Raw genomic sequence first — 12,130 nt, forward strand, 5'->3', positions numbered from 1 at the left:
TGCTAAGTATGATATTAATACATAATCTTCCACCAGCACTAGCTCCACAATGTGACTACGATTGTTTTAACAAATATTTTAGACTTTTAGCAGCTCACTTTATTTCTCATATTTCTGTATTAGACTGCAAATGACAAGTACTGCCAGAGACTGTCCCCAAAATCTTATCTCCAGATAAACATAATTTATATCAAATGCTACCAGCAACATGTACAGGACCAATGAGTCATGAATTGAAACAGAAGCTCAAAGAGTCAGTAAGCTTTCCTCGAAGACAGACAAAAACTGTTCTCCAGAGGTTAACAAGAGGAGATTGCAGGAAGGATGTATCCATTCAGTGTCCCATAAGCCCAAGATCAGGCTGACAGAAGCCTTTGTAACTGGCCAGGTTAATCGGATGCTATCAAATAGGACAGCACAATTTTACATAGTTCTAAGTGTTGCTTATAGGGACTAACTTCAAAAATAGCCTGTATATTTAATACAACCCATTAATACAACCCATTTTTGGAGTTTGTTCTTTTTAGTTGCACTGTAAAATTCTCCGGCACACGTAGCAGCCTGAGAAGGGTCGCTACACAATAACCAGAGTGGACGAGAAACTCATCCTGTGATATGCCCTCCTGGACAAAGGCGCTCCCCAGGGACTCCAGCATATGCTTTATACTCACCCAGGGAGGCAAATGTTCAGGTGTAAACCATCCCTGGCTCCCCACAACATGGTACTGAGTAGTATTAGGTATCCAGGCTCTCCATCAGGGAGACCTGAGTTTGAATCCCACTGGCTACCACCTTCTAACTCTGTGACACTGGGCAATCTTTAACTTCATGCCACATCTTCCTCATCCATGAAATGGGGATGACTCTACTTCCTTAAGAGGGCTGGCTGTGCAAATGAAGTGAGCTGATGTCGGAAATGTTAACGCAGAGCCTGCACCCAGCAACCATTAGTGACTTCTTACTCTTGCTGTTATAATGATGAATAACCAGTTTGGCCAATCTAGATCAGTTTTGTATAAAACTATCCAGTGATCAGAAACAAAAGATTATTTATAAAAGCTGCGTTCACATTTCCTTCTTTGTTTACAATTCCTTGAAAACATTTATACAAAATTTACTGAATTTACTTTTTTCTTTAGAAAATGCTTCTCATATTTATTCAGCCATGATTCACTGTAAGACGCATAAGCTATGCCTGTAGCTGAAAAATGGTGTAAAATAGAAATAAAAATAACCATTCCCTAAACACAAACACCCAGTAGAGAACAGCAAATGAGGTTAGCGAAACAGCCCCCAACTTCTTTTTCCATCTTAGACATTTTTGGTGATGATCTTTCTCTCTGACAAGTGCTAGGTCAAATCCTTTATTCCATATACATTTTATTCTGTGGGAATTTTTGAAGAACTCCTTCTTTTCTAGCTTCTAGAAAAACACATTTGTTCTCTCTCGTTCTAGCTTCTACCTAGCAAATTAAGCAAAAGTAGAGGAACGGACAGCTTACTAAAAATCAGTGGCTGTGCTACATGGCTATGGCAAGATCAGAAACCCAAAGTTCTACATTTAAGGTATTATAATTATTCTCCAAGGAAAAATGGGTTTAAAAAAACTGCTTTAGGGCACGGGGATAAGTGGTGATATTTATAGAAAAATATTAACATGCCAGGTCAATGCAGTATATAAATCATTTCAAGTAAAAAGTTGTAACTACGATTTTGGTGGACAGTATAGAGAATTTGGCCTTAATATATAGGAATTCAAGGGGAAAACCAGCTGACTTTTTAGTTCCAGAAAGTCTAGTAAATAATTCCTTAATTCATAATTTTTACTAATTGTTTTTGGACTGCTCAAATGTTTTCCAAATCAATAAAGTTTTACACTAAAAATAAGTTTATTCTCCTTAGAGTGAATTTAAGTAGATTTTTGTGGTGAGGTATATAATAAATGAAAATGCTCTTCCAGGTGGTTAGGAGCAAAACACAATTTACTCCCACTACGGGAAAAGTTGAAACACTGAAGGAGATAAGGCCATTTCCCTCTTGCTTTCAGGGGCTTGTGGAATTCTGCTTCTCCTGAGTTATATACATGGCGCTTGGACCTGCACAAAGGTTCTGAATGTCAGGAGAGGAAAATGACAGCCTTTGAGTTAGGCTTGTGTAGTTTGGTACTTCACGCTTGCAGAGTGAAGCGCACTCACCAGCTTTCCTCGTTGCTGGGCCGACCTGGTTTCTCGCAAGGTGTACACATCTCCACAGACAGAGATCTCGCGCCAGACCCCGGGCTGGGACTCCTCGGTGAAGCCCCCTCGTGGATGCATCACCAGGACGCCATTAGTAGTGAGACCATCCATGTGGCCGTCAGGGTTTTTCCACTTTGCTGCCTTTTCCTGGACAGCACATGGTAGAACAGAAAAAGTAGGTTAAGATGATGTTGAAATGAAAAGGATTCTGGAATTTCTTTAACACACTGCGTAGAGGCAGAGGGGAGGAAGGTGATGAATTTTCATTTTCTATTTAAAGCTAATAATCACAAGGATAACATATGCAATCATTTCAACAATATAAAAGAAGTGTTGAATGGATGAATCACTTATCACTGGACACATATTATAGTTCTCAAGAACTTGCAAAAAATGGGTGCCTGGGCTTCTCCCTCTAAGATTCTTTTTACCCTCCCCACAACCCCATGAGATTCCAGGAATCTGGTGTGTTTTCTCTTTTCAGTTATACTTGTGCCATGCTCTTATCCTGTTATCTAAAAGTACTTTCTATGTACTCACTGTCAGGATAGAGAAGAAAGGATAGTCATAAAGAAAGACTTTTTATTAAAGCTAGAAAATTCCAAAAATGTTAAGCAACAAGTCGGGGTCATTATGTTTTCATAACAAGCAGTGTTTAAATTCTCAAAGGTAGATGGCGCATGTAGCTTGACATGACGACAGGACAGACACCCTTGGGTGCTTGTGCCACAGCTCTTCCCTTCAGCTTTCTTGGTGACAGAGCTCAGCTACTGTTCATGTGGCTGGGGCGGGGGGTGGGGGGTGGTGGGGAATCCTGATTAACCCAACATGACACTCCCAGCCCTCTTCCCAATGGCTGGTTTACAGGTGGGCACAGCACATGACTGGGCTTTGACTGATGACACATGATATCTTCTGGGAGGCTTCCGAGAAAGGTGTCTGTGCTCTAAGAAGAGACTAGGAAGAAACAGTGCTTCTGCCACCCTCTTCTCTGGCTGGAAGTTGTCACCTGGCAGGGGACATCTGGAAGTGCAGGAGCCAGCTCTCACCCACAAGAAGACCTCCCAGGAAGAGGCTGGTGCACCACGGGAGGTAGAAGGCAAGACAGAGAGAACCCGGTGCCCTGGATGTCACAGAACCACTGAACCACCAACCCTGGAGCTGGCCTTCATCAGCACTTCTTATGTGGGAATAGTACATTTTCATTGACTTTAGACCATTTTGAGTGGATACTTTTTTTCCTGCAAAAATATCCTAATTCAAAAGGAAACTACATTAAACCGGGATATTCACTAAAACTTCTGGGGTTCATTTACAAGGAAACCCTATAAGGGCAGGGATTCAAGTCTGTGTTGTTCTCTGTAATCCCATATCTAACACACCCAGTATGGAACATAGCAAACACTCATAAAACATTTTTGAATGAATGAATCACTAACATTTTCCTCTAAGCCATAATGATCTAAATTTGGCCCATTTATTTTTCTCTCTGAAATAAACCTCTTAGTTGCCATAAATACATTATGGACAATGTTATAGGCATACTTTAAAAAAGTACTTACTATAAATATTACAATATAAAAAATATAATGAATAACAAGTAATGCTTATTAATGTTCAGATTTTTAATAACAAGTTTCTCAAACTGGCCACCTGAAAACTAAAATCTCAAAATCTCACTAGAGGCAACATACAAAGCCAATTTTTTTTGCTCCAATTAAATGTTCCATATCATAATCACAAGCGTTTTTCTAGAAATCATGTACTTCTTGACAGTACTTACTCCAAGAAATATGTTTTTGGAAGAGTCAAATCCGGCGGCGAATATCCGTGCTGTGTAAGGCTCATTCCTGTCGCACACGATCCTGCAGGCGAACCTGGATATGGTGCTCTGTGTGATCTGGGCTTCGTCCGTGTTCTGGCTGCCAGAAATCGTGTCTGTGACAACGAAGTCGATAGGGCTTTCTGTTGATCTGCCCACCTAAATAAATCAAATGTACTCGTGATTCACTTGGAAAACAGCAGGGTGCCGTATTTTATTGACATGGAAAAAGCATTCAGGATTCCTTTAACATTCACTATCTTTGCTCTGAGGGTTAGAATTTAATGCAAGATTTTCATTCATGCTCCTTTGCCTATTTAACTAGGGAAGCCATTAGGGTAACCAAATATTAGAGATACCTATTTTTAATTTTATTGTATGTGGTAAGAACACAATATGAGATGTATCCTCTGAAATATTTGAGCACATAATGCAGTCATTGTTGACTACAGGCAGAGTGGTGCACAGTAACTCTCTAGAACTTATTCATCTGGCTTAACTCACGTTATGCCACTCACTAGTTCATTAGATTTTAAGTATTGAGAAAAAGCTCAATTAAGAGGACAGGAGTAGATCTTTGGCCACTCATCAGATTTTATCTCTTGGATTAATGTTCCGTCCCAACAACTGTAACTCTGATTCTGAAGTTGCCAATGGGAGGAATGCAGAGGCCTGAGATGTATGCACATAAAGCTCCCAAAAGTCAACTTCCAAGGTATTTTTATTCTGGTCTCAAAGTTCTATCTACAAACTAGGCAATGTAATACATTTTTCATCCAAATGAAGAAAGTAGAAAAAAAATCTTGTATCACTTAGCTCAGCTTGCTTCCTGGAACAATATTACATTTCTTTTGTAAATCTCATATATACATTCTCATGCACAGACTATCTCTCTAAAACCAACAGACCACAGACATCTATTTTCTTTTGTTTTTTATAACCCTTAATTTCTTGTCCTAATGAAATGTGCCTGGAATGAACTAAACTGCTGGTTTCATTGAAACTTGACAATTTGAACAGATGCATATTGCCTAGATATATGCATTTCAGGTTTAGAAAACACATAACTTGTTAAAAAATGCAATGTAAAATCTAAATTAGAAGTATTATAAAATCATATAATTCATCCTTCTAAAGTTGCAAAATCTCCTCTCTGCTAGATTCATTTAAAAACTGGGTAACTTGGAAACTCTACTGATTCAGACTGCTTTAATTTTGCTAAACATTTTTTAAAAAGAAAATTAGAAAAGTAATGAAGACTTATTGCAAAATATTTAACAAATAGAGAAAAGTATAAAGGTGAAAACAAAGCCAACTTCAGACTTAGGTGCAAACCCGTCCTGAGCCTCTATTCCAGTGAAGTTTAGGAGTAAAATGTGATAAATTCTAGAATTTCCCAGTCATCTCACCAAACCTGGAGCCTCACAGTGACAGTCACTGTCACAAGATTTGTCCATCTCCATGGAAGAGAGCAATGACTTTTCAAGCTCTGTTATAAGTTCAAAGCCAAAACCACTCTGCTGGTTTGAATGTTTTATAACTGTTCCTTCTTGTGTACAGAAATTACTCTTTTCTAGAAGGGCCACATTCTGAGTTCATCCAAATGTATTAAATTAATGTCTTGAAGTAATTGAAATTGACTGTAGAAACAGGAAATTTTATTCTAACTGGAACAGACTGCTAGGACCAAGGATTTTAAGTAACGACACTTGACTGGTCATACATATGATTTATCAGTTCGCTTCCATTTAAATCTAACCTCTAGAGGGCTGGTAAAATTTTATACTTTATGACACAAGCCTCATGTTGCTTTTTCCAGGGAAACAAAACAACAACAACAAAAAAACCAAAACTAAGTCAGATTCCTGCTGAAAAATCACTCAATGTGGAAAACTTGCAGCCTGTCCTTTCTTTTGACTACTGGATCAACTCTACATTATTTTAAAGGCAGTCATGCACACAAGCCAAGATGCTTTTGAATTTCATCTGATATTCATATAGCACGCAAGCGAGGGTGCTTCTGAATTTCATGTGATATTCACAGAGTGCTGGTAGTCATATAACCAGCTACAGTGAGAACTTTGCTCCATTCAGTATGTTAAGTTTTACATATATAAGAAAAGTTTGAGTTTGCCTGGATCTCAGCTGAAGGCAGGACAGGTAAGATGGTATCAAAGCATCTAGAAGGGCCTCCCCTTTTTCTCACCTCCCTCAACCAATTCCTACCCATCTCCCTGCATCAATCACTTTATTTTCTGACTTCCCTCCTGGGATAAGGATGAAATAATGTTGCTCCCATCTAAAAGCAATCTTTCCATTGACACTTGGTATTCCAATATTCTCCCTTTCCCAAGGATTTTGCTCCTAATATTATCTCCTCTCTTTCCTGAGTCACCAATTTCTCCTTTTATACTGGATCATGCCATCAGCTTTCACACACATTCTGGAGCTTCTCAAACTCTGTGGTTAAAGGACCAGTATTGTTGCTGTTGTTGTTTTAAATTTTAACCCATCACTGATGCCTTTTAAACATACAATAAAAATGAGTACTTGAAAAATGATCATCTGCTTGGATGTTTCCGCAACGCCAAACTGTCATAAAGGTTTCCTCTCAACTTGTATGCTCATCTCACTCTGTATTTTAACAAACATTTCACTCTTGGGCAGAGGGAGTGCAGTTTGAGTAGCCCTGCTCTGGACTGGTCTCCCACCTTTAAAAACGCTTTCCTTCACCTGTAAGCAACCCCCGGCCTCCAGCCCTGTTTCTCTGATTCATTTAACAGCAAGACTTCTTATTAGTTATTAGTTATCTCCTCCATTTCCTCACCCATATCTTTAGCTTCCTTCTTCCTCAACCCACTCCAACTGAGCTTCCTTCCCCACAACTCTACTGAAACCACTCATGCTAAGATTCCAAAAATCAATATATTGCTAAATCCAGGGCTTATTCTGAGCCAGCATATCCCGGTCCATCTCTACCTGGTACTAAAATAATGAAACTTTCAGGCCAGTTGGTAAATAGTCCCCCCTTCCCCTTTCTTTCTGTTCTCTCCCTAGATAGTATCACCAAATCCCACCTATCAGCTGAAAGTCTTGATCTCTCCCCTGGGCTTCAGACCGGCACACCCAATCTCCACTTGTATGTTTGATAAATATCTCAGATGTAATATATGCCAAACAGAACTTGGATCCCCCTTCACCCTGGGGCTTCTCTGTATCAATGACCGACTGACTTCCAATTTGCTCAAGCTAAAAGTCAAAACCCAAGAATAACCCAATTCTTCAGTTTCCTCCATGCCCACATCAGCCCTGTGTAAACACTGTCAGCTGTACCTCCAAACACACCCTCAATCCTTCTACTTTTCCCATTTTGGTTCTGGTTACCATTATCTCTTACTTGGGTTCTATCACCTTATCCTCCAAACTGGTCTCCCTGTTTTCATACTTGCCACCTAGATTCTTTTCCATACAGTAGTTTGAGAAATCGTACAAAAACATAAATCAGATTATACCTCTCTCCTCCTTAAAATCCTCCAACAGCTTCCCAAAATTCCTAGAATAAATCTCAAACTCAACCTGGCCTGAAGGTCCTACCTCTCTCAGCCTCTACCTGCCCTTCCAAGTCCATCTGAGTTCACTGCTGACCTTCTCCACTGTGATCTTGACTTGGAGCCTTTGCACTCACTGTTTCCTCTGCCCAGAGGGTTTGCTTATTTGTGGTCTGCCTCCTCCAGATGGCGGAGGCTCCTTGAGAGGACAGCCTTAGTTATCTCCCCCCAGTCACCAAAAGAGGTTCTGACACAGCAGATGGTCAAGAGATGAAACTAATAATTGGAAGATTATGACAGGGAGGCTGAATCCTATGAGATACACACATACCTGCACAAGCATGCTCATGTACAATGGTTGTAGAAATACCTACTAGAAAATGTAGATATTCTTTAACATTTTCCTCTTAACTTAATAGATACTAATTAAATGTTATCATCTAAAACTACAGTAAATCAACTAAACTGAAAACCAAACCAAACCAAACAAAACAAAAAAACCAAAACCCAAAAATGTTAGGCCTTGTAGCACCACATTCGAAGCCTGTGAAACTGTGAAATCTGACAGAAAGGACTCCTGAACACTGGCTGCAGGACCCAGTCAGTCTCCTGGCCCCTAAGGTCAGAAGGCACTTGGCACTGCACTTTACTCTAGCGACATTGTAAAGACAATGCACCCCTCTAATTCTTTCCATGAACTATTTTCTCTTTTATGTTTCACTTTCTTGTTAGACTTTTCTTTCTTTCCTTATTTACCCCTAGTCCAGAAAATAATGAGCAAGATCTTACTCTGATTATATTAACTAACACTTTCTCATACCTTAAATTCAGATCTAGCTTTGATTTTTCTCCTCAGGCAATATTTCTGAGTTCTGAGTCTACTAACTGACTCCACAGTGGGAAATGCAGCATAAAGCCCTTTCTTGGTTCTTTCTGATATTCTGCCTTTAAATACTCAATTAACCCTAGAAATCATTTTAATGGGAATGACTAAAACGAACAAACTCTCCACACGGAGGTCCACACTTGAGAACTATAAGTGCTGTAGCGCTTTTTGCTTGGTGATTTTTGTCAGTAGTAGGCTTTGGAAATATAAACTTGCTAAAAGGAGGAAAAAATGGAAACAAGCCAATCTTTTCAAGGTCTTATGAGAGTTACTTAGTTCTCTGCTTAAAATGATCTGCCACAGATCCTTCTAACAGGTCCAGTTAGTCTGTGAATGTAATGTGTTATATTTCCTTAAGAAACATGTGAATTCTTGCTTGGCTTACCATGCTTTATTTAAAGAGGCTGAGCTGGTACTATTCAGAGAATGAAGAGCTCAGTGACCTAAATCTTAGCTCTGCCCCTAATGCCTCTTCTGGCCTTAGTTTACATTACCTTTCCTTTCAAAGACCCAGATTTCTCAGCTATGAAATTAAGAGGTTGGTACAAATTGGTATTCTCAGAATGTGGTTCATGAACCCCGGAGGGTCCCTGAGACCCTGCCATGGGGTCTAGGTACATGAGGCCAAAATTACCCTCACAATAATACAAAGATGTCAACTGCCTTTTCCACTGTGCTGGTCTCTACACTGATGGTGCTAGAACAATGGTGGGTAAAGCTGCTGGTGCTTTGGCATGATTGAAAGCAGTGGCACCAAGCTGTATTCACAGTCATTGTATTTTTCATTGCTGTGAATTTGCACTTAAAAATTATGAATTTTACTAAATCTTGAGTCTTTTGATATTCTGTATGACAAAATAGGAAGTATGCATAAAGTACTTAGAGGTTAGTAACAGGAAGCTGAAAAAGTCCAACTAAATCTTTCATTCTGCAGAGATGAGAGGGAAGAAAGTGAGCATGTGAGTCGAATGTGACTGTTCAACAGTGCGGAATACATTATGTGACACTTATGTCACTAAAAAATATCTATGAAACTGAAAAATTCCAAAGAAACAAGATTCTTCTTAAAGGAATTTAATGTCTCACACTTTGAGAGTACCTGACTTACCTATAACAGGTACCATCACAGTAGTTTTTGAATTTAAGTGGTAAAAAAGTATCACTGACAATTGTGAAATAGGCTTTATTCACTTTTTAGTATTAAGAATTCTCTCTCTGTAAAAAAAATCTTTAAAATCTTCACTGTTACTATAAGTAGTAAAAAAACTTATAAATTGAAAATAATTTTAATGAGTATTAAAAAGATATAATAATAAAGTTCCATAAAAATATCAACAGGGAAGAACATGCATATACTTATGTAGGAAGATATTTTCCTTAACAGAATAAGAAGACATTTATAAGATTATATAATAGAACGGCATGGAGAGTAAAACCACAGTTAGTATTTTGCCCAAACATGATAAATCTTATTTTTGAGTTCAAACTGGCACTTTAATAACTATGTTTATAAATATGACTATATATTTTATCTAAGATTATTTAGTTTTTTTAGTATCTAATACATACACATAGTTCCAAAAATTGAAAAGTATAAAATATCTCCCTGTATACCAACTGCTCAGTCCCCTTCCCCACAAAGGCAACTGCTACATTCATGTCTTGTTAATCATTTTGGAGATTTTTTAATGCATATAAGCATTATTTAAACCATTTTGCAATATTAAACTAATATTTAATAATGTAATATTTAATATTATTCAATAACATTTTATTTAGTAATATTTTAAATTAATTAAATATATATTACCAATGTGACTCAATATATTCAATAATATTAATATTTAACTTATTTAATATGTTTGGAGCTCTTTCTGTGGCTATACATACAGCTTTTCTTTGTTCTGTTTTATACCCTTGGAGGGCTCCATTGTATAGCTGTACCCAAATTTACTGAACTGGTCCACTACTGAAGAACATTTAGGTTGTTTCCAGACTTTTCCTATTAAGCAATGCTTTGAGCAATAACTCTGTACAAATGGCATTTTGCATGTAAGTAAGGATACCTCTGGGGTAAGTGTCTAGAAAGAAGAGCTTTACAAAGAGAAGAGCTGAGTCAAACTATGTAAACATTTTTATTTTTCATAGGTATTTTCAAATTGCTACCCCATAAATGCTATACCAATTTATAGAATGTAGGACAGTGTCTGTTTTCCCCACATCTTTGACAAAACCTTCTGGATTTCTGCCAATCTGACAAGTGAAAAGTGGTATCTCTATGTGGTTTTAATTCACATTTTTCTTTTTGTAAATGAGGTTGAACCTATTTTCTTGTTTTTAAGAGCTACTTAGTTTCCTTTTTTGGTGAACTGTCTGACAAATCCTTTGCTCATTTGTCTATCTGATTGCAGGTCTTTTAAAAAGAGATTTCCAGGAGTATATATATATATATATTTGTGACATTAGCCTTTTGTGATACAAATTGTAAATATTTTCCCCATTTGTAATTTGCCTTTGGCTCTTCTTATCAGTCTGAGGTGCTGAAGTTCAGGACTACTACAAATACATTTAAAAACCACATAAAATGTTCTTTCTTTCTCAAGCAAAAGTACTGAATTAGGTGATCCAGATTAGGCCTGTACTTCACAATGTTATAGAAAATGGAAAAAGAGCTGGGGCATTTCTTCCTAGTCCCATCTCTCTTCCATACCTATGTTTATGTGTGTGCATATAAAAATAAAGTATGAAGTGGACATATGCCTTTTTTCACTTATTTTATTGTATTTCCCATTTAATAATCATGTAATGGATGCAATGTATTTTGCATTTAAATGCACCATACTGTAATCATTCTTACCTACTCCTGGAAGTGTAGGTTTATTTTTAGTTTTTTACTAGTATATACAACACTACAATGAACAACTTTTTGGTTAAATCTTTGTTCATATTCCTTAATTATTTATGTATAAAAATGACCGAAGTTAGAATTACTGGCTCAATTGGTCTCAGTGCTGAAATTCATGGTGGTACTGCAATGTTGCCCTATAGAAATGTTGCACCAATTCACAGTCCCACCGGGGGGACCAATTCCATACAAGGCTTTACAGTGCTGTATTATTTAATATTTTCCAATTAATAGGTAATAAAGAGTATTTTATTATTCATTCATTTGGTATTTTAAAAATTATTTTATATATTTATTGGCCATTTATATTTCTTCTTCTGAGAATTATATGTTTTGTTCTTTGTCCATTTTTGAAAGCATGGGAAAGTGATTACTGTATAGTAGGTATCAATCCTTTGTCTACTTGATTTGTTGCCCTAATTGTCTCTAGTTTGACGTCTAATTTTTGTGACGTTTAAAAAGAAGTGAAAATGTGTAGGGTAAAATCTATTTATTCATTTACTATTGATCCTTCCCTATTCCAAGAATATGAATTCTCCTAAGTTTTTTTCTAGAACTTTTTGTTCCTTCAGTTTTATATTTAAATGTTTATTCTCTACAATTTACTTTAGCAGAGTATGATGTGTGTATCTATCATACTCTTTTGATGTTTGTTTTGACATCATTTATGTAATAATTTAACTCTCCATATGGAAATGCAAAGCCTCATCAATTTCAACTTATGCTTGCTTT

At 37.3% G+C, this 12,130-nt stretch overlaps 1 protein-coding gene across 1 annotated transcript in view; it reads right to left on the reverse strand.

The window, feature by feature from the left end:
- The window catches only part of PELI2 (pellino E3 ubiquitin protein ligase family member 2), a 186,260-nt gene that overhangs the window by 8,900 nt on the left and 165,230 nt on the right, over positions 1 to 12,130 (reverse strand). The window contains exons 4-5 of the mRNA XM_032179652.2: positions 4,021 to 4,218; positions 2,196 to 2,384 (exon numbers count right to left, since the gene is read on the reverse strand). Coding sequence (XP_032035543.1) covers positions 2,196 to 2,384; positions 4,021 to 4,218 — 387 coding nt within the window. The remainder of the gene's footprint in view (positions 1 to 2,195; positions 2,385 to 4,020; positions 4,219 to 12,130) is intronic.

Source organism: Hylobates moloch, unplaced genomic scaffold, assembly GCF_009828535.3.
Source record: "Hylobates moloch isolate HMO894 unplaced genomic scaffold, HMol_V3 SCAFFOLD_16, whole genome shotgun sequence".
Classification (NCBI taxonomy): domain Eukaryota; kingdom Metazoa; phylum Chordata; class Mammalia; order Primates; family Hylobatidae; genus Hylobates; species Hylobates moloch.